The sequence below is a fragment of the Heptranchias perlo genome, chromosome 13 (assembly GCF_035084215.1).
Source record: "Heptranchias perlo isolate sHepPer1 chromosome 13, sHepPer1.hap1, whole genome shotgun sequence".
Taxonomy (NCBI): Eukaryota; Metazoa; Chordata; class Chondrichthyes; order Hexanchiformes; family Hexanchidae; genus Heptranchias; species Heptranchias perlo.
Genome location: NC_090337.1, coordinates 64,210,413 through 64,232,994, shown reverse-complemented (window position 1 = coordinate 64,232,994; position 22,582 = coordinate 64,210,413). Strand labels below are relative to the sequence as shown.

At 48.1% G+C, this 22,582-nt stretch overlaps 1 protein-coding gene across 4 annotated transcripts in view; it reads left to right on the top strand.

Moving 5' to 3' along the window:
• The window catches only part of dzip1l (DAZ interacting zinc finger protein 1-like), a 300,747-nt gene that overhangs the window by 19,836 nt on the left and 258,329 nt on the right, over nt 1–22,582 (top strand). For all 4 annotated transcript variants that reach the window (XM_067995596.1, XM_067995594.1, XM_067995593.1 and 1 more), the window contains exons 2-5: nt 5,484–6,068; nt 9,483–9,567; nt 13,568–13,692; nt 21,212–21,373. In XM_067995596.1, coding sequence (XP_067851697.1) covers nt 5,559–6,068; nt 9,483–9,567; nt 13,568–13,692; nt 21,212–21,373 — 882 coding nt within the window. In that variant the 5' untranslated portion in view covers nt 5,484–5,558. The remainder of the gene's footprint in view (nt 1–5,483; nt 6,069–9,482; nt 9,568–13,567; nt 13,693–21,211; nt 21,374–22,582) is intronic.

Sequence of the window (22,582 nt, the reverse complement as noted above, 5' to 3'; positions counted from 1 at the left end):
GGTAGGGTAGTGCAGTGGTTATGGACCCGGACGAGTAGGTTTAAATCCCATCCTGTGGGTTGTGACATTCAGTAGATCTGGTAACTTGTGGGCTGGCACCAGAAGAATGACCCTGAAAAGCTGCCGGATTGTCCAACTGGTTCAGTGACTCCAGTCCCCCAGTATCTGTTGACTCTTAATGCCCTCTGAAGTGGCCTAGTTAACATATGAAAAATAACAGACAGGCACCTACTGGTCCATCAAGCCTGTCCCTTATAATTCTTGTGCGTCACAATACATACACTCTGTACCCCATCAATCTCCTGGGAGAGGCGATAAACCAGATAAAAACCCAGGCCAATTAGGAAACCATTCTGGAAAATTCACCTCCAACCCCCTTAGACGATCAAAACTAGTTCAGAAGACAACTCTGGCCCTGATTATACGGTACCTACCTAATTAGGCCTAGTGTTGTGTTTATATGATAGCTGGTTCGAATGGACACTTCCCTCACCCCTCTGATACAGATTAACATGGTAGCTGCATTTGCACTGCTGCACGTAACAAGCAATTCAGAACTTACAACCAAAATCCACCACACTGACACAATCTTGTTTTTGTTGGGCTTGGATGGATGTCTGAAACTTCAGGTTGTATATACTTTCTTGCAGAGTGTAAGAAACTGGCCAAATGTCTCCTTAATGTTTGTCTTGCTGTCTTATATTAAAAAAAAAATGACATTGTAAAAGTTGTTTTTTATGTTGGGAGCTGGATGATGTGTGTTCCAGGACTGTGAAGCTTTACTGCCCACAACCTATCTTATGCTGGAGTCACACTGACACTCAACTACTCAAATGCTAAATAAATGAGGTACGACCAGCTGATTGCTAGTGTGATGTTTGCACATTGTCAAGAACCTTCACACTCATTTTGTCCCTTAATAACTTCTTCTCACCACATTAAAATGCCAGCAGCTGAGAACCGGATTCACAAAATGATTGTCTGTGGGAGAAATTGGCCATTTCCTTCCTGTTGAAGTTTCCGACTGTTTTATAACAGTATTAAATATAGTTTGTGGCGTGATTATTGTTATTTTTAAATTGCGATCTTTCGCCCTCCATGAACGATGCCAATGTTCCACATTCTTGTTCTGATGGTTAATACTCCTGAAAGGTCCCTTCATTCCTTCCTTTCTGAAAGGCCACATCTTGTTTTGAAGGGGTTGGTTTTGTTTTCTCCAGAGGAGATCTTGGTGCTGTTTAGTAATTGTTTCTGGGTGGGCTCCACACGTACATATCCTGTTATGGCACAGAAGGAGGCCATTTGGCCCATCTTATTTGTGCAGGCCGATAAACAGCTATCCAGCTTAATCCCACTTTCCAGCAATTGGTCCGTAGCCCTGTAGGTCACGGCACTTCAAGTGCACATCCAAGTATTTTTTGAATGAGTTGAGGGTTTCTGCCTCTACCACCCTTATAGGCAGTGAGTTCCAGACCCCCACCACCCTCTGGGTGAAAAAAATTCTCCTCAGCTCCTCTCTAATCCTTCTACCAATTACTTTAAATCTATGGCCCCTGGTCACTGACCCCTCTGCTAAGGGAAATAGATCCTCCCTATCTGCTCTTTCTAAGCCCCTCATAATTTTATACAGCTCAATTAAATCTCCCCTCAGCCTCCTTTGTTCCAAAGAAAACAGCCCCAGCCTATCCAATCTTTTCTCACAGCTAAAATTCTCCAGTCCTGGCAACATCCTCTTAAATCTCCTCTGTACCCTCTCTAGTGCAATCACATCTTTCCTGTAATGTGGTGTCCAGAACTGTACATAGTACTCAAGCTATGGCCTAACCAGTGTTTTATACAGCTCTAGCATGACCTCCCTGCTCTTATTTTCTATGCCACGGCTAATAAAGGAAAGTATCCCCCATGCCTTTTTAACCACCTTATCTACCTGTGCTGCTACCTTCAGGGATCTGTGGACATGCACTCCAAGGTCCCTCTGATCCTCTACATCACTCAGTATCCTCCCATTTATTGTGTACTCTCTTGCCTTGTTTGCCCTCCCCAAATGCATTACCTCACACTTCTCTGGATTGAATTCCATTTGCCATTTTTCTGCCCACCTGACCAGTCCATTGATCTCTTCCTGCAGTCTACAGCTTTCCTCCTTACTATCAAGCACATGGCCAATTTTTGTATCATCTGCAAACTTCTTGATCATGCCTCCTACATTCAAGTCCAAATCATTAATTTATACCACAAAAAGCAAGGGACCTGGTACTGAGCCCTGTGGAACCCCACTAGAGACAGCCTTCCAATCACAAAAACACCCGTTGACCATTACCCTTTGCTTCCTGCCACTGAGCCAATTTTGGATCCAACTTGCCACTTTCCCTTGGATCTCATGGGCTTTTACTTTTTTGACCACTCTACTTTTTGGTGATTTCCTTACAATTGAGTGTCTGTTTTTAGGCCTTTGCTGCAGTAACAAAAGTGAGATAACAGATAGCAGCTGATGCTCCCAAGTGCAGTTTTCCCTTAAGTCTTGTGGAATTTGATGAGCCTGAACAGAAAATTGTGTTTATATAGACTTTATCTTAATAAAATGACCCAAAACACTTTACAGAGGCCGGATTGGACACTCAGGAATGAAGGGGAAGAGTTTGGGGAGGTGACTGAAGTATAGTCATAGGTATAGGTGTTGAGGAGGATTCTGTGGGAGGGGAAAGAGACAGCAAGGTGGAGGAACTTAGGGAGAGAGTTCCAGAGTATGGGTCTAAGCTGAGTGAAGGTTGTAACTGAAGGTGAGGCAAAGGAAGGCAGGCCAGAGTTGGATGACCAGAGGCCGTGCACTGCAATGTAGGGCTGGAGGAGGTTGGGAAGGTATGGACGGGTTAGGACATGGAGGAACTTGTAGGCAATAGTGAGGACTTTGAATTCGATGTGTGGGTGGACGAGGAGCCAATGAGGGATTTCAAGGACAGGAGTCAGAGGAGAACAGGTCTTAGTGCAGGATAAGATGCAGGCCAAGGAATTTTGGACGCGTTGTACTTTGTGTATGGTGGAATATGAGTGGCTGGCGAAGAGAGTGGGGAGGGGTTGGGGGTACAGTATTGTTGAAGGTAATCCAGCCAGATCTGGCCGTTAACAAGCCAGCCAGTCATACATTAATAAGCCTGTGGTCTTCAGAGTTAAGTACGTGGAGATGGGAATTGTACAGTGGGAGTGGGGACAGCGAGGGACTTGTAAAGGACAAGAATATTGAAGGCAGGGGCAAGGGAGGTGTTGAACAGATCAACAGCAGCAGTGTCTCAGTGGGTGGGGGTCAGAGGAGAGGAGGTTGGGAGTATGACAGAAGAAGCTGGGAGTAGTTTTTTCCCCATGGTAGAGAGTGATTGTAGAGTGGCTAGCAATGGGCATGGCGATATGGATATTGAGGGTGGCCTTGTCACTGTTAGAAATCTTGAATGTGGCAAAGCATCGTGAGATAGAGAGGGCGGGGGCGGGGTGTGGGTGGCCATGGTATGGGTGGGGGGAATTGATGTGCTGGGTGAGGTTGAATGAGGGCAGGGGTGCAGAAAAATTGGAATAGAGGGGGCTGAAGGAGTAAGATGGAGAAGGAAACCACTGAGGTTGAGGAGTTCCTTGGTGCAGGGGCACAGTGAAGAGAGGAGGGAGGCGCAGATGATGGACCATAAGGGCTTCCAAGGAAAGATGGCAGAAAGTGAGGTGCTCAAAAGACTAGGCGCCAGAGGAGTGAGGGATTGGGATTTGGCGATGAGAGTCGTGTTGTGCCGGTTAGGATGGGGATATGGTGAAATGTGCAGCCAGGAGGGACCTATTGGTCTGAATAATTTGAACTAATGGGTGTCTATTCCCTCTATAGTATGCAGCACTGATTCATGTAGTCTGGTTCTGCTTGCCTTTGCTGGAGGAGAAAGCAGGGCAAACCGCAAGGCCCTGGCAGCAATCGATAAAGGACTGAGCTGTTTGGTGCTCACAAGTCACCAGTTTCATTTCTGGTCTCATTGGCTGGGCAAGGTCTGTACAGGTGGCAGTTCTGCTTTGTGCAAGGCAGGGGTGTGTGTGTGGGGGGGGGTGGTATGGGGAGGGGCACTCAGCCAGCCAGCGGCTGATGCTGGCGGAGCCGGTCACATTGCTCCACTCACTGTGTTGCCGTTGGCGGGAGAGAGTTGATTGTCTATGCCGGCAAAGTCAGGCTTGCTGTCAGCTGCAGTATGATTGAACCAGGTAGTGAGGTCTCGCCTGGAATGAAGTTGTTTTCACACTTGTTAAGCAGGAAAATTGCCGTTTAATTGCTGAAAACGGTAAACGTATTCTTCATCCAGCTGCAGAACGTGCTAATCCTAAAAGGGAATTACTGAGCAGAGATTCCATAGAATGAGCTTCATTGACCGAGAGCTGGATCTCCTCACAGTTATCACAGTTGAGACATGCTGCAATTTTTAGTCCAGTGGGACCTTTTTAGGAACATCAAAAGCATCCAGAGCACCCAGGAACATTAGGAACAGGAGTAGGCCACTCAGTCCCTCGAGCCTGCTCTGCCATTCACTTAGATCATGGCTGATCTGTACCTCAATTCCATTTTCCCACCATTGTTCCATCTCCCTTGATAACCTTACTTAAAGTTCGAGTCTTTTAGTTAGTTACCCTACCCACTGGAAAAACTGATGGGGTCAGCCTGTCTCACTGACTGTATGTTGGATTTCCACCAAAGTGGACAGTCATGGCTTGCGTGTCCTGTCTTCAGGTTGAACTTTAGGGTTTCTTCAAATGTCTAAGGAGCGCCCTATGATTGGGTTAGAGATCATTTAGAAATTACATTCCAAATGTTCCTGAACCCTGGAGCTGTAGTTTACCATGAACAAGCACTTGTACCAAAAGACTGATTGTACCAATGTATGTCGTAACTAAGAGTAACATGTACAACCAGTGGAAAAGTCAAAGGAATAAAAGGCAGCTCCAACTGAGCTTCACCTGTTTCATTTCCCATTTCCTTGGGAATTCCATATTATCTGGTCCAGGTGTCCAGTAAACCTGATTTTCTATCCGTTGACTATTTTTCCGGGCAGTTAGTCAAGCCATAATTTCTTGAGCTTCTTGACGTATTTTATTAATACCTGAGCTGATGTTATTTTACCTCAAGAATCTATAAACAGATCTAGAATCTGGCCATACCTTTTATTTGTGTGGAACATGGTGGTTCCTGAGCTGCTTTGGGAATGTTATGCCAAAGAATGGAACTGGTGGAGGATGTATAGTGCAGGATGTAAGACTGGCCTGAAAGGGATTCCTGAGTGTAGCTTCTTTTGGTGGGGGAGGAAAGTGAGATTTTGCCAAACATTTCTTGGGGGTGAAGGGGGGGGGATTAAATGGGTAAGGTAGAGTCCATGATTGAGGGCGTGTGGTGCATGGTCCAGGGAGACGGTAGGCTTGAAATGGAAGATGGGTGGATATGAATGATTGTTTTTTTTCTTCTCCTGTAGCCTTTCTTCAGCAACGTTTATTACCCCCCTCAGTTTCACCGGGTGAGACCGCAGCATTATCGTGTGGCAGAGTTCATGGTATCGTCCCAGAGCCAGTACACCGGAATCGGGATGGGCTTTGGTGCCATGTCGTTGGGCACCAACGGGCTGCCTGCTTTCAAGTTCCGGTCAAGACATGAAGGCATAGATTGGAGACGGTTCAGCGCTATAGACGTGGAGCGGGTGGCCCGAGAATTGGACGTTGCCACACTTCAGGAAAACATCATGAGCGTGACCTTCTGTAACCTGGACTTTGAGAGGTGCCCGTGCTGTCAGAACTCAGTGGACCCAGTCCTGCTGAAGGTGTTCAAGATGGCCCAGCTGAACACAGAGTACCTCCTTCACTCCCAGGAGTTCTTCACAAGCAGCATTCAGGCGCTGGAGGAGCAGCTGCAGGCAGCTGTGGAACAGCTGGAGAAGAGTAGGCGGGAAATGGCGAAGCAGGCGGAGGAACTGAAGGCCGTGAAAGAGGAGGGCCGACGGCGCAAGAAGATGATCGCAACTCTTCAGCTGATCGTACAGGCAGGAGCCAATAACTATCACAAGGTACCTACCTATACTTTTGGCGTCAGCACTACTTGTGAAGAGAGGGTTCAGTTATATATTCTCCCTGTGTGCATGTTTAAAACAAATACAGTTGAAGCCCCCACCTTGCCGGAATGAGTTTCAATCCCAGTGATCCTGCCTCACAGTAGTCTATTAGTTTATGTGAGAGGTCTTTTAAAATTATGAAAGGGTTTTCTGGGCTAGTGTAGAAAAGGTGTTTCTACCTGGGGGGAGCGGGGAGTCTGAAACTAAGGGTCATACTTTTCAACCGCCCTTTCCTTCTTTACCACACTTAGAGTACTGTGCACTGTTCTGGTCTCCATATTACAAAAAGGATATAGAGACACTGGGGAAGATGCAAAAAAGATTTACAAGGATGATACCAGAATGGAGAGGTTATAACGATCAGGAAAGATTGAACAGGCTGGGACTCTTTTCTCTAGAAAAGAGAAGGCTGAGAGGTGACCGAATCTTTAAAATTATGAAAGGGGTTTGATAGGGTAGACATAGAGAAGATGTTTCTACTTGTGGGGGAGACCAAAACTAGGGGCCATAAATATAAGATAGTCACTAATAAATCCAATAAGGAATTCAGGAGAAACTTCTTTACCCAGAGAGTGGTTAGAATGTGGAACTCGCTACCACAAGGAGTAATTGAGCCGAATAGCATAGATGCATTTAAGGGGAAGCTAGATAAACACATGAGGGAGAAAGGAATAGAAGGATATTTTGATAGGGTTTGATGAAGTAGGGAGGGAGGAGGCTTGTATGGAGCATAAACACCGGTGAGAACAGTTGGGCCAATGGCCTGTTTCTGTGCTGTAAATTCTATGTAATACTCTGCAATTTACCCATTCAAACTGCAAATGTCCACCTCCCTCAGACACTTGTCCAGCTCCCTTTTAAAGTATTGCAGGGAATCCATGCCCACCACATGCTTTGCTAGTCTGTTCTAGAGGGTGATGACTCTCTGTGAAAAGAAGTGCTTCCTAACATCTCTTTACCCCCGATTCCCACCATCCCCAATAACCTATCCACCCAGACTGAATTCAATCTGTCTGTATTTTGCTAATGAAAATAGCCTCAACTCCTGGAGCCTTAAGACTGCCCCATCACTTTATTCATCCTTCTCTAGGGCTCTGCTGCCATTTGTGGGACCAAACCTGGACACAGTACTCCAGGTGCAGCCACACCAAAGCCTTCTACAGCCTAAGATTAGTGCTCTTAGATCTATATTGTCTTGTCTGAGCAATTAAACCAAATTTGTCTTTACATGGCCTCATCACACTGCTTGTGAACCTTCAATGATGTGTCAGCCAAGTCCTTTTCCTCCATAACCTTTGCTGGGTACCCCTGTATGGTATAAATATGCCTGGAGTTTCCCAAGCCCAAATGCATTTGTCCACACGAAGTACCCCAGCCAGATTTATGTCCAATCTGTAACTTAATCCGTAACAGAAGTTAAAAGATTTCTGGCTATGCAAGCCAGGCACAGGCAGACACCAAGTCTGTCACTTAGATGTGAGACGTTTCCCTGAGAATAAGGGAGGTGAGATTTGAGCCAGTCCAAATATAGCTCGCGGAACATAAGGTTGGTGTACTCAGGAACACAGGATACAGCTTGCTTAGTTGCTATATTGAATATCACATCTATAGATTGAGGGTCATCGCACTGACCCCACGAGGGAGCAGATATCACATCTACAGGCGGAGGGTCATTACTGTCCCCACGAGGGAGCGGATATCACATCTACAGGCGGAGGGTCATTACTGTCCCCACGAGGGAGCGGATATCACATCTACAGGCGGAGGGTCATCACTGACCCCACGAGGGAGCGGATATCACATCTACAGGCGGAGGGTCATTACTGTCCCCAGGAGGGAGCGGATATCACATCTACAGGCGGAGGGTCATTACTGACCCCACGAGGGAGCGGATATCACATCTACAGGCGGAGGGTCATTACTGTCCCCAGGAGGGAGCGGATATCACATCTACAGGCGGAGGGTCAGTATTGTCCCCAGGAGGGAGTGGATTATGACCTCCCTCTTGGAGGGATGAACCTCCGTTGGTAGATGTGATATCAAATATAGATACTGTAATGTAAGCTGGATCCTCTGTTCCTGGATTGAACCACCTTGTGTTCCGCTAGCTATATTTGGACAGGCTGGAATCTCATCTCCCTTATTCTGAGGAATATTTCTCATATATCTAAGTGTCTTGTGTGTATATACACTCTCAATATATATATATATATATTGTGTGAGAGAGAGAGAGAGAGAGATGGACCGAGATGACACATTAAAAGATTTCTGTCTATACAAGCCAGATACAGGTAGACATTGGTATCTACCTGTATCTGGCTTGTTTGGACAGAAACTTTTTAACGTGTGATCTCGGTCTGTCTCTCATATATACAAACGTACGCATTTATAAATGAAACGACACCAGGCACTTCTATCGGTGCTTTTTTACCCTGAGTCCTGTGTTAGCAGCACTGGATCCTGGTGCAGTTGGTTGCGAGCTGAAGTTGCAGCTGCTGGGACTCGCTAACATTGGCTGTGGGGAAAACACCAAGTTCTTTTACTTGGTCTCCCTGGCGGCCGGCATTAGTCAATACCTTTGGTTTTCAACCGGCTGTGCAAGAGCAGTGAGTCGGAGAACCAGTGGTGCTAGCGCAGAGCTTGTCTGGTACAAAATCAGCTTACATTTCAATCAATAACCAAACTTTTTAATAATCAACCTTCCAGAGCCCCAAATAGGCTCATTGTTACAGGATACAAGATTTGGTGTCGCGAAGGACAGTTTGTTACCTCAAAGAGCATTGATTTAATTTGGAAGTGATGCAGGGAAATCCTTTTGAAGTAAAGTCTGAAAGACCTGAAACAAAGCGCTAAATCAAATTAATCCTTGACTGGACATAGCTGTTTGCAAAAAAAAAACAACACAAATTTCACATGAAGTGAGTTTGGGCAGTCTCAATCCAACTCCGAGTGCGCTCAGGCCTACAGCCCCAAGTTCAGCCTGAACTGTCACTAGATTGGCATTCACGCTCGGGGGGTAGTGGGGGGGGGCACAGGTTGGCTGGTGTGAGAATTGGAAAAATGTCACAGTAGTATGGCGGGGGTGCTCTTCTGAGGTTGAGGCACATCGATGGGCAGAGTAGAGGGAGCTTTGCTTTGCATCTAACCATGCGGTATCTGAGCAGGGGATACTTGATGCTGACGCTGGGTACCTGAAGTGGAAAATGTACCATTATCCATCATTAACATCCCTCCACCTGATGAGTACAAAAAAAAAGTACCGATGGTGAGAGTCCATAAATCCTGATTGTTTCGTTTGTAAATAAAAGATGAACTATTTTCCTGGGGTCACTTGTTTTTTGTGCTACTGCTTTTGTTTCTCCCATGCAGTGTCAGCTTTGCGAAAAGACATTCCTGAACTATTCCTTCCTTCAAGGACATGTCGAGCGACGGCATCCGGAGATCACTCAGGCTGGTGAGTGGCCTTTCACAACTTTCCATTCAGGATCCAAAACAAGAATAGAACATGCTGGAAGTACTCGGCACATCACCTGAGGCGCCAACTGACCAGTGAATGTTTTGGGAGCTGACCCTTCCTCACCATCTTCAGCCAGAAGTGCCGAGTGGATGATCCATCTCAGCCTCCTCCCGATATCCCCACCATCACGGAAGCCAGTCTTCGGCCAATTCGATTCACTCCACGTGATATCAAGAAACGGCTGAGTGCACTGGATACAGCAAAGGCAATGGGCCCCGACAACATCCCAGCTGTAGTGCTGAAGACTTGTGCTCCAGAACTAGCTGCGCCTCTAGCCAAGCTGTTCCAGTACAGCTACAACACTGGCATCTACCCGACAATGTGGAAAATTGCCCAGGTATGTCCTGTCCACAAAAAGCAGGACAAATCCAATCCGGCCAATTACCGCCCCATCAGTCTACTCTCAATCATCAGCAAAGTGATGGAAGGTGTCGTCAACAGTGCTATCAAGCGGCACTTACTCACCAATAACCTGCTCACCGATGCTCAGTTTGGGTTCCGCCAGGACCACTCGGCTCCAGACCTCATTACAGCCTTGGTCCAAACATGGACAAAAGAGCTGAATTCCAGAGGTGAGGTGAGAGTGACTGCCCTTGACATCAAGGCAGCATTTGACCGAGTGTGGCACCAAGGAGCCTTAGTAAAATTGAAGTCAATGGGAATCAGGGGGAAAACTCTCCAGTGGCTGGAGTCATACCTAGCACAAAGGAAGATGGTAGTGGTTGTTGGAGGCCAATCATCTCAGCCCCAGGGCATTGCTGCAGGAGTTCCTCAGGGCAGTGTCCTAGGCCCAACCATCTTCAGCTGCTTCATCAATGACCTTCCCTTCATCATAAGGTCAGAAATGGGGATGTTCGCTGATGACTGCACAGTGTTCAGTTCCATTCGCAACCCCTCAGATAATGAAGCAGTCCGAGCCTGCATGCAGCAAGACCTGGACAACATCCAGGCTTGGGCTCATAAGTGGCAAGTAACATTCGCGCCAGACAAGTGCCAGGCAATGACCATCTCCAACAAGAGAGAGTCTAACCACCTCCCCTTGACATTCAACGGCATTACCATCGCCGAATCCCCCACCATCAACATCCTGGGGGTCACCATTGACCAGAAACTTAACTGGACCAGCCATATAAATACTGTGGCTACAAGAGCAGGTCAGAGGCTGGGTATTCTGCGGCGAGTGACTCACCTCCTGACTCCCCAAAGCCTTTCCACCATCTACAAGGCACAAGTCAGGAGTGTGATGGAATACTCTCCACTTGCCTGGATGAGTGCAGCTCCAACAACACTCAAGAAGCTTGACACCATCCAAGATAAAGCAGCCCACTTGATTGGCACCCCATCCACCACCCTAAACATTCACTCCCTTCACCACCGGCGCACTGTGGCTGCAGTGTGCACCATCCACAGGATGCACTGCAGCAACTCGCCAAGGCTTCTTCGACAGCACCTCCCAAACCCGCAACCTCTACCACCTAGAAGGACAAGAGCAGCAGGCGCATGGGAACAACACCACCTGCACGTTCCCCTCCAAGTCACACACCATCCCGACTTGGAAATATATCGCCGTTCCTTCATCGTCGCTGGGTCAAAATCCTGGAACTCCCTTCCTAACAGCACTGTGGGAGAACCGTCACCACACGGACTGCAGCGGTTCAAGAAGGCGGCTCACCACCACCTTCTCGAGGGCAATTAGGGATGGGCAATAAATGCTGGCCTTGCCAGCGACGCCCACATCCCGTGAACGAATAAAAAAAAAAAACACCCTCCTTCCTCTCTCTGCCATCCCGCACCCGCTCCCTCTGCCCGTCCCCCCCAGCTCCCTCTGAGGGCCCCCCCTGCCCAGCTCCCTCTGAGGGCCCCCCCTGCCCAGCTCCCTCTGAGGGCCCCCCCCTCCCCAGCTCCCTCTGAGGCCCCCCCCCTCCCCAGCTCCCTCTGAGGGCCCCCCCCTCCCCAGCTCCCTCTGAGGGCCCCCCCCTCCCCAGCTCCCTCTGAGGGCCCCCCCCTCCCCAGCTCCCTCTGAGGGCCCCCCCCCTCCCCAGCTCCCTCTGAGGGCCCCCCCCTCCCCAGCTCCCTCTGAGGGCCCCCCCCCTCCCCAGCTCCCTCTGAGGGCCCCCCCCTCCCCAGCTCCCTCTGAGGGCCCCCCCTCCCCAGCTCCCTCTGAGGGCCCCCCCCTCCCCAGCTCCCTCTGAGGGCCCCCCCCTCCCCAGCTCCCTCTGAGGGCCCCCCCCCTCCCCAGCTCCCTCTGAGGGCCCCCCCCTCCCCAGCTCCCTCTGAGGGCCCCCCCCTCCCCAGCTCCCTCTGAGGGCCCCCCCCCTCCCCAGCTCCCTCTGAGGGCCCCCCCCTCCCCAGCTCCCTCTGAGGGCCCCCCCCCTCCCCAGCTCCCTCTGAGGGCCCCCCCCTCCCCAGCTCCCTCTGAGGGCCCCCCCCTCCCCAGCTCCCTCTGAGGGCCCCCCCCTCCCCAGCTCCCTCTGAGGGCCCCCCCCAGCTCCCTCTGAGGGCCCCCCCCAGCTCTCTCTGAGGGCCCTCCCCCCGCTCCCTCTGGGGCCTCCCCCACCCCAGCTCCCACTGGGGGCCCCCCCCAGCTCCCTCTGGGGGCCCCCCCCAGCTCCCTCTAGGGGCCCCCACTCCCCCCAGCTCCCTCTGGGGGCCCCCACCCCCTCAGCTCCCTCTGGGGGCCTCCACCCCCCCCCCCAGCTCCCTCTGGGGGCCTCCACCCCCCCCCCCCCCAGCTCCCTCTGGGGGCCTCTGCCCCCACCCACCAGCTCCCTCTGGGGGCCTCCGCCCCCACCCACCAGCTCCCTCCTGGGGGCCTCCGCCCCCACCCCCCAGCTCCCTCCTGGGGGCCTCCGCCCCCACCCCCCAACTCCCTCTGGGGGCCTCCGCCCCCAACCCCCCCAGCTCCCTCTGGGGGCCTCCGCCCCCACCCCCCAGCTCCCTCTGGGGGCCTCCCCCAGCTCACTCTACTCCCTCCTCCCAAACAAATCCATCAGTGGTTGTGCCTTCAACTGTCTTGGCTTTTCCCTTTGCCCCCTTAATCAATTACTCAATATCCATCTAGTTAGGACTGGGATTCACAGTTATAAAGGGTCAGAGGCGATCGTTGTGTAGAATGAGGTGGTTCTTGTGATGCCAGGAGTGTGGGGATGTTACCTGTAGGTAGCAGTCAGCCAGTGCTGGATACTGGAGGCTTGGGGAAGGTTAAGATATTCTTCAGAGCATGACAAGGCTGGTACCTACAGGTATTTAGACTGTGAGCGGAACGTGCTTGATGGGCTAATTGGCCTTTTTTCTCTTCCATGTCACAGTACTATCATGCCTCTACTTGACAAGCACACAAACGTTACAAAAATTCACAAAGAATGTTTTTTTTTATTGCCAATGTTCTCCCCTACTCTCCTGAAGGTGGTGCCCAACTCTATCCCCCCGCCCCCCCAATATCAACTTACTCAGCACAGATCAAGGATCGAACCTGGGATCTTCCTGGTCTTTGTGACTCAGTACCACACTGAGCGGTAGAGTTATCAACTTGGCCAATTTGGGGAATTTGTTCATAAATTGATTGCTAATTAATGAGGCCTAAAGGAGTTGGGGGAGAGGGGTGGATAGTAATAGTATCATCATAGTATGTTACAGGGAGGCCATTCGGCCCATCGCACCTGCACCGACTCTTTGAAAGAGCTATCCAATTAGTCTCCATCCCCTGCTCTTTCCCTGGAGCTCTGTAAAATTTTTTCCCTTCAAGTATTTATCCAATTCCCTTTTGAAAGTTATTATTGAATCTGCTTCCACCACCCTTTCAGACAGTGCGTTCCAATTCATAACAACACTCTGCGTTAAAAAAATGTTTCCTCATGTCACCATATGGACTGCCACTGGGGTTTTGCTCTTTGTCTCTCGCTGCTTTAGACCAGCCTTTGTTGTGATTTTCTTTCAGAGAGAAAGAAGAAGTGGCAGACGGAACAGATTGAGGACGAGATCAAGGAGCTGAGGGAGCGACTGCAGCTCAGCCAGTCGCAGCTGGAGGTCGAGCGTGAGGCTGATTCCCTCCGACGAGGCCAGGTTAGTATCTGTCGAATTAACATTGGGGCAAAACTTTACCATGCTTGTGTGAGTGTCCTTATAGCAACAACAGCAACTTGCATTTATATAGTGCCTTTAACTTAGTAAAATGTCACAGGAGCGTTACCAGGCAAAAATTTACACCGAGCCAAAGAAGACAACATTAGGACAGATGACCAAAAGTTTGGTCAAAGTGGTTGAAGAAGCGTCTTAAAGGAGGATAGAGGGGCGGAGAGGTTTAGGGAGAGAATTCCAGAGCTTAAGGCCTAGATGGCCAAAGGCACAGCCACCAATGGTGGGGCAATGAAAATCGGAGATGTACAAGAGGCCAGAATTAGAGGAGCACAGAGATCTCGGAGGGATGTGTTGCCGGACTGGGAGGAGGGGTAGGTAGGTCAATGAGCACAGGGGTGATGGGTGAACGGGTGGCTGTGAATTCTTTTTGTATTTGAAGATTTATAACTTCAGGATGGTCAAAGCTTTGGATTGTCCTTATGCTGTTGGGCAGAATTCCAAGTGTTTGGCTGGGAGGAGCTCTTGTTTTCTTTCTTGTTGGTTATATTCCCTAATGTAGCTGATAGCAGATCTGACTACTGTGTTAGTGCCAAATGAGGTGGCACTGTTGGCACAGAAGGTACCAAGACCAGTCTGAAGAGGTGGTTTTCCTTGGTGTCTCTGGAGGCAGCAAGGCTGCTGCTTGCAGGAGAGGATTTGATCACTGGCCATCTAGGAACATAGGAACAGGAGTAGGCCATTTAGCCCCTCGTGCCTGCTCCGCCATTTGATAAAGATCATGGCTGATCTATGATCGAACTCCATATACCTGCCTTTGGCCCATATCCCTTAATACCTTTGGTTGCCAAAAAGCTATCTATCTCACATTTAAATTTAGCAAATGAGCTAGTATCAATTGCCGTTTGCAGAAGAGAGTTCCAAACTTCTACCACCCTTTGTGTGTAGAAATGTTTTCTAATCTCGCTCCTGAAAGGTCTGGCTCTAATTTTTAGACTGTGCCCCCTACTCCTAAAATCCCCAACCAGCGGAAATAGTTTCTCTCTATCCACCCGATCTGTTACCCTTAATATCTTATAAACTTCGATCAGATCACCCCTTAACCTTCGAAACTCTAGAAAATACAACCCCAATTTGTGTAATCTCTCCTCATAACTTAACCCTTGAAGTCCGGGTATCATTCTAGTAAACCTACGCTGCACTCCCTCCAAGGCCAATATGTCCTTCCGAAGGTGCGGTGCCCAGAACTGCTCACAGTACTCCAGGTGCGGTCTAACCAGGGTTTTGTATAGCTGCAGCATTACTTCTGCCCCCTTGTACTCTAGTCCTCTAGATATAAAGGCCAGCATTCCATTAGCTTTCTTGATTATTTTCTGCAACTGTTCATGACACTTCAATGATCTATGTACCTGAATCCCTAAGTCCCTTTGGACATCCACTGTTTTTAACTTTTTATCATTTAGAAAGTACCCTGTTCTATCCTTTTTTGATCCAAAGTGGATGACCTCACATTTGTCTGCATTGAATTCCATTTGCCACAGTTTTGCCCATTCACCTAATCTATCAATATCGCTTTGTAATTTTATGTTTTCATCCACACTGCTTACAATGCCACCAATCTTTGTGTCATTGGCAAACTTAGATATGAGACTTTCTATGCTTTCATCTAAGTCGTAAATAAATATTGTGAATAATTGAGGCCCCAAGACAGATCCCTGCGGGACTCCACTCGTCACATCCTGCCAATGTACCTACCCATTATCCCTACTGTCTGTCGCCTTTCGCTCAGCCAACTTCCGAACCAAGTCCGTACTTTTCCCTCGATTCCATGGGCTTCTATCTTAGCTAACAGTCTCTTATGTGGGACCTTATCAAAGGCCTTCTGGAAGTCCATATAAATAATATCCATTGACATTCCCCTGTCCACTACTTTAGTCATCTCTTCAAAAAATTCAATCAGGTTTGTCAGGCACGACCTACCTTTCACAAATCCATGCTGGTTCTCTCTGATTAACTGAAAATTCTCGAGGTGTTCAGTCACCCTATCCTTAATTATAGACTCCAGCATTTTCTCCACAACAGATGTTAGGCTAACTGGTCTATAATTCCCTGGTTTCCCTCTCTCTCCTTTCTTAAAAAGCGGAGTGACATGTGCAATTTTCCAATTTAGAGGGACAGTTCCTGAATCTAGAGAACTTTGAAAGATTATAGTTAGGGCATCTGCAATGTGCTCACCTACTTCCTTTCAAACCCTGGGATGGAAACCATCTGGTCCTGGGGATTTGTCACTCTTTAGTGCTGTTATTTTCTTCATTACTGTTGCTTTACTTATGTTAATTTTATCGAGTCCCTGTCCCCGATTCAATATTAGTTTTCTTGGGATTTCCGGCATGCTATCCTCTTTTTCGACTGTAAATACTGACGCAAAGTAATTATTCAACATGTCTGCCATTTCCCCATTGTCAATGACAGTATCCCCACTTTCAGTTTTTAAGGGGCCAACACTGCTCCTGACCACCCTCTTTTTCCTAATATAACTATAGAAGTTCTTCGCATTGGTTTTGATATCCCTTGCGAGTTTCTTTTCATACATTCTTTTTGTAGCTCTTACTATCTGTTTTGTGAGCCTTTGTTGATCTTTGTATCTTTCCCATTCGCCAGGATCTGTGCCATTTTTTGCCTTTTTGTTTGCCCTTTCCTTATGTCTTATACTGTCCCTTATCTCTTTAGTTGTCCATGGCTGTTTTTTTTGGCAAGTAGAGTTCTTGCCCCTCAGGGGTATAAACCGATTCTGTATCACATCAAATGTTTCTTTAAACATTTCCCACTGATCATCAGTCGTTTTACCCATTAACAGATTTGCCCAGTTTACTGCGGACAGTCTCTGTCTCATCCCATTGAAGTCGGCTTTACCCAAGTCTGGAATCTTAGCAGCTGACTCACTTTTTTCCCTTTCAAACACTACATTGAACTCGATCATGTTATGATCACTATTGGATAGATGTTCACGCACAGTTAAGCCATTAACTAAATCTGGTTCGTTACTCATTACTAAATCTAGTATGGCTTGCCCCCTTGTTGCCTCTAGGACATACTGTTGTAAGCAGTATCTGAGCACCTAGACTGAGTTACTGGCTTGTACAGGTGAGTACTCAGGTTGCCCATTCAAGTCAGTGTTGGAGACAGTAATGTGAGGTTTGAAGCTGGGGGCCAGCAGTTGAGGTCTTCTCATCATTGTGCAATATGAACCAACCTCCGCCGTGGGCAAGTTGAGAATTTGGTTTGGTGCAAGGAGAAATGAAAATTTGGGGACGTACAGAGTAATTGGAGTGGGAGTCGTTATTATTTGGGGTGGGGTGGGGGGTAGTATTGTGAGTATGGGGGTCGTAAGTAGTTAAAGGGTGGGTTTTGGTGGTGTGGCCAGTTGAGAGGTTATGTGAGCAGCATGGAGGTTGAGCAGTTGGCACTTGGGAGAAATGAATAGTTGAGAGCTGGGCAATGGTCGCCGGAGCATGGTGGATACTGGGAACTTTATAAGCAATCGTGTTATTATGAAATATGTAACTTCTTTTGCATTTTTCTTAGAAATCTTATTAACTTATACTTACCAAGCTGAAGCAGGAGAAAATAGTGGATGAAAATCTTTCCAAAATGTGTTCTGAGCAATTTGATATAATTGCTTTAACTTTTCCTTTCCTTCATTGACATTCCCTTGACTGGCCATTCAAGATTGATTGTTTTGTATTGGAAATTTAGTTACTCACTTTTCTTTGATTGTTCTAGCGCCTGTGTGTTCAGTTGTGATTTGATATATGAATTCAAAATTTGAACTAATCGGGTACAAGTGTGACATGGACTTTGTTGGGGCGGGGGGGTGAAATCGGACGTGGGCGGAGACACAAAACTGGCGGAATTGCATCAGTCGCTCATTATACTCCCCGCGTACCTGCGGGAAAGGGAGAAAAGGCTTCTGTTAACAGGTCCCGTTAACAAGCTGCCTCATGCACTTGCTTTGCCGTCTAAATCACACCCATTAACTTCAGTAGAACTCAACATCGGGTGTGAGGTATAATGGGTGGCAAATGCAATTCCACCTGTTTTTGCGTCCCCGCCCACATCCGATTTCATCCCCTAAACATCCAAAGTGTAACAGCCACTGAGCTACAGAGCAAGTATGATGCATGCAGCTTGTGTAATATTACCAGCTGGTTCACCTGAGGTGTTGAGTAAAGGCAGTGTTAATCACCCCACTTGATTAACATCTATTTAGTCTTTCTCGTTGTGTTTCAAAAGTTTCTTTGCAGCTTAGTGATACGCTGTTTTAATGTTACAGTGCAGAGTTGAGTCTGGAGCTGGATGTTCTCTCACTTGCTTTGAAAGAATGTGACATGCTGTTTATAGCAGAGTAATTACTCTCCCTCTCTGAGAAGGGGAGAAACTACCAGTTACCCTATCCCAGACGAGGCAGTCAAATTGTCACTTTGGCACAGTTTGACATCGGGTGATTGGTACAATGATCCCTCTCTTCTAGTTGGACAACCCCTTGCAGGGATGGAGGAGAACTGATGAAAACCCTTCCTATAAATTTGTAGGCTGGAAATTTGCTGATTTAGACGGCAAAGCAAGTGCATGAGGCAGCTTGTTAACGGGACCTGTTAACAGAAGCCTTTTCTCCATTTCCCGCAGGTACGCGGTGAGTCTGTGCAGTTCCTGTCTGTATCTTGAGCTGTAGCTTAGGGGAAGGAATACTTGTGTGGTTGCTGTAAATAAACCTTTGTACAATGATTTCTCTCTTGTTGTTAGAGTGACCCCTTTAGGAAATCGCTTTAAGAAAACCCACTCTGTCACATATTAATTGTTTTGCATCATCTTAATTGAAGCTGGCTGTAGCACGGTTCCTAATACATAAACCTGATTCCCAGCCACTCCACCCCCTCCCCGCCCCCCCCCCCCCCCCACCCTTAAAGTTGCTCACAGTGAGGTGGCAGATATGCTTTTAATGTATTTGAAGACAAATGGCACTATTATAACATGCTTGTACTTGGAGTCGTACCTTCATCTCATTTAATATATGGTTGTGTGGATAGTCTCTCCTTTTTTTCCTGTATATATTTTTTAAAAAATCTCCAATTTTCTTCCACATCATCTGGTGCTATTGATTGGAGGGTGCTGAGTCACTGTGCCCAGTGTTGTGAGGTGCTGTGTCAGTCAGTGCTCTGGGGTGGGAGGGTGGTAAGTCAGTCTGTGCCCAGTGCTGTGAGGGTGCTGAGTCAGTCTGTGCCCAGTGCTGTGTGAGTGCTGAGTCAGTCTGTGCCCAGTGCTGTGTGAGTGCTGAGTCAATCTGTGCCCAGTGCTGTGTGAGTGCTGAGTCAGTCTGTGCCCAGTGCTGTGTGAGTGCTGAGTCAGTCTGTGCCCAGTGCTGTGAGGGTGCTGAGTCAGTCTGTGCCCAGTGCTGTGTGAGTGCTGAGTCAGTCTGTGCCCAGTGCTGTGTGAGTGCTGAGTCAGTTTGTGCCCAGTGCTGTGTGAGTGCTGAGTCAGTCTGTGCCCAGTGCTGTGAGGGTGCTGAGTCAGTCTGTGCCCAGTGCTGTGAGGGTGCTGAGTCAGTCTGTGCCCAGTGCTGAGTCAGTCTGTGCCCAGTGCTGTGAGGGTGCTGAGTCAGTCTGTGCCCAGTGCTGTGAGGGTGCTGAGTCAGTCTGTGCCCAGTGCTGTGTGAGTGCTGAGTCAGTCTGTGCCCAGTGCTGAGTCAGTCTGTGCCCAGTGCTGTGAGGGTGCTGAGTCAGTCTGTGCCCAGTGCTGTGAGGGTGCTGAGTCAGTCTGTGCCCAGTGCTGAGTCAGTCTGTGCCCAGTGCTGTGAGGGTGCTGAGTCAGTCTGTGCCCAGTGCTGTGAGGGTGCTGAGTCAGTCTGTGCCCAGTGCTGTGAGAGTGCTGAGTCAGTCTGTGCCCAGTGCTGTGAGGGTGCTGAGTCAGTCTGTGCCCAGTGCTGTGAGGGTGCTGAGTCAGTCTATGCCCAGTGCTGTGAGGGTGCTGAGTCAGTCTGTGCCCAGTGCTGTCAGAGTGCTGAGTCAGTCTGTGCCCAGTGCTGTCAGAGTGCTGAGTCAGTCTGTGCCAAGTGCTGTCAGAGTGCTGAGTCAGTCTGTGCCAAGTGCTGTCAGAGTGCTGAGTCAGTCTGTGCCCAGTGCTGTCAGAGTGCTGAGTCAGTCTGTGCCAAGTGCTGTCAGAGTGCTGAGTCAGTCTGTGCCAAGTGCTGTGAGGGTGCTGAGTCAGTCTGTGCCAGCACTGGGAAGGCGGAGGGGGCTGGAGGCGTTGGTCTGTGCCAATCGTTGGACAGAAGTTACTGCTGTTGCACCCTCAGCATTCTGTGTGTGCACTGTGTGGCTGGCGGCGTCCTGGTCCTATAGGTTATTATCCCCGGGCTGTCACTCATAGAATCATACATCACAGAAGGAGGCCATTTGGCCCATCGTGCTTGTGCCAGCCCTTTGAAAGCTATTCAATTAGTCCCATTCTCCTGTTCTTTCCCCATAGCCCTGGAAATGTTTCCTTTTGAAGTATTTATCCAATCCTCTTTTGAAAATTATTATTGAATCTGCTTCCACCGCTCTTTCAGGCAGTGCATTCCAGATCATAACTCGCTACGTAAAAAATATCCTCCTCATCTCCCCTCTGGTTCTTTTGCCAACTATCTTAAATCTGTGACCTCTGGTTACTGACCCTCCTGCCAATCCCTCCTAACAGTTTCTCCTAACTTACTCTATCAATATCCTTCAGAAATTTGAGCCCCTCTATTAAATCTCCCCTTCCTTATATGATGGATGCAGGTTATTCTTCACTCAGATGCAGATAATAAAGGGCATTTTGCCCCATCCTAGCACATCCATATAGAAAGACCCCATAGTGTCTCGATCACAGCATCTGTCTATTAAATGATCCCAAGGCTTTTGACACCAATACCCTTCCCAGAAGTCAGTTCCATATGTTGGTCACTCGGTGTGTTGAAGAATTGCCCTGACGTCAGTCCTAAATTTGTGGTCAGTTTGAAACGGTGCCTCTGTCCCACTGGCACAGGCTAACAAAGTAATGTTTCACTTTGCCATAAGATGGCGCCACCAACTTAAAGGGCAGCAAAAAAGGTCCCAACCTTACATAAAATAGTTTTCACAAAGTAAACAATTATATTTTTATATTAGAGACACGATGACTAAAGAAGAGGACATTTAAAAAGAAAGACTTGCATTTACTTGCAAAGTGACAATGGCCAGATAATTTGTTTTTTTGTGATGTTGGTTTGAGGGATAAATTTTGGCCAGGACACCAGGGAGAACCCCCCTGCTCTTCTTCGAAGTTGTGCCATGGGATCTTTTACGTCCACCTGAGAGGGCAGACAGGGCCTCCTTTAACATGTCCTCTGAAAGACAACCTTTGCATTAGAGGCAAATTATGATTGACTTCTGCATGAATAAAACCATTTGAGATTGATCTGCTTAAACCCTTTGTGCTTCTGAACCAGGAATTGGAGGAATCCCACAGGAGAGAGGAAGAAGTGAGGAAGGAGTTTGAAAACTGGAAGGAGGAAGAAAGGAAAAAGTTTTTCCAGGAAATGGAACGCCTGAGACAGGAACTTCTAATGGAGTTCCAGAATATCGCGTCGAAGAACCTGTCTATTGAAGCAGTGAGAGAAATTTATTTTAAATAGGTTCACTCAGTTGACACTAAAATAATGAACATGTTGGATACAGTTTTGCCACTGGAATTTCAGGTATATAGATTTACATTGAGTCCACAGCACAGAAACCAGCCATTCGGCCCAGCTGGTCTATGCTGGCGTTTATGCTCCACACGAGCCTCCCCCATCTCTCTTCATCTAACCCTTTCAGCATATCCTTCTATTCCTTCTCCCCAGTGTGTTTATTTAGCTTCCCCTTAAATGCATCTAATATTCGCCTCAACCACTCCATGTGGTAGCGCATTCCAGATTCTTACCGTTCTTTGGGTAAAAGGTAAGTTTGTAAATCTTTATACTGCGTCTGTTTGAAGGGTGACAATCTCCCAGTGGTAGATACTGACTTTTTCCAACCTAGGTCGTGTCTGGAGAGAGCTGTAAAACATCAAGGGCAAGCTATGGTCCGCCACTGGGTGCCAGTGCTGGTGGAAAGGGTTTGATGAATTGAGAACATGGGTGTGCTGGCTGACCCCAGAGTTTAGTGCACAGTTCACTACATGATCTTCTCGACAACTCCCTGTCCACCTCCCTCTTAATATTACTTATGCTATCAAAGTATCATACAAAGTGTATCGTACAGTACTAAATTGGACTGATTTGAGTGTGTTTTTTCCCCATAGGGTTAGAGTTTCCACCCATTGAAGATGAATGGGCAACATTCTATCCCAAAGTGTATTGGTACCAATATAGGTGCTAAGTAAATCTATTGGCAACACTGGATGTAACACGATCATACGATCCATTGATTGCTGTTTTTAATATGTCAATCGATGACCGTGTCCTTAACCGTGTCAATCGATGACTGTGTCCTTGACCGTGTCAATCGATGACCGTGTCCTTGACCGTGTCAATCGATGACCGTGTCCTTGACCGTGTCAATCGATGACCGTGTCCTTGACCGTGTCAATCGATGACCGTGTCCTTGACCGTGTCAATCGATGACCGTGTCCTTGACCGTGTCAATCGATGACCGTGTCAATCGATGATCGTGTCCTTGACCGTGTCATTCGATGACCGTGTCCTTGACCGTGTCAATCGATGACCGTGTCCTTGACCGTGTCAATCGATGACCGTGTCAATCGATGACCGTGTCCTTGACTGTGTCAATCGATGACCGTGTCCTTGACTGTGTCAATCGATGACCGTGTCCTTGACCGT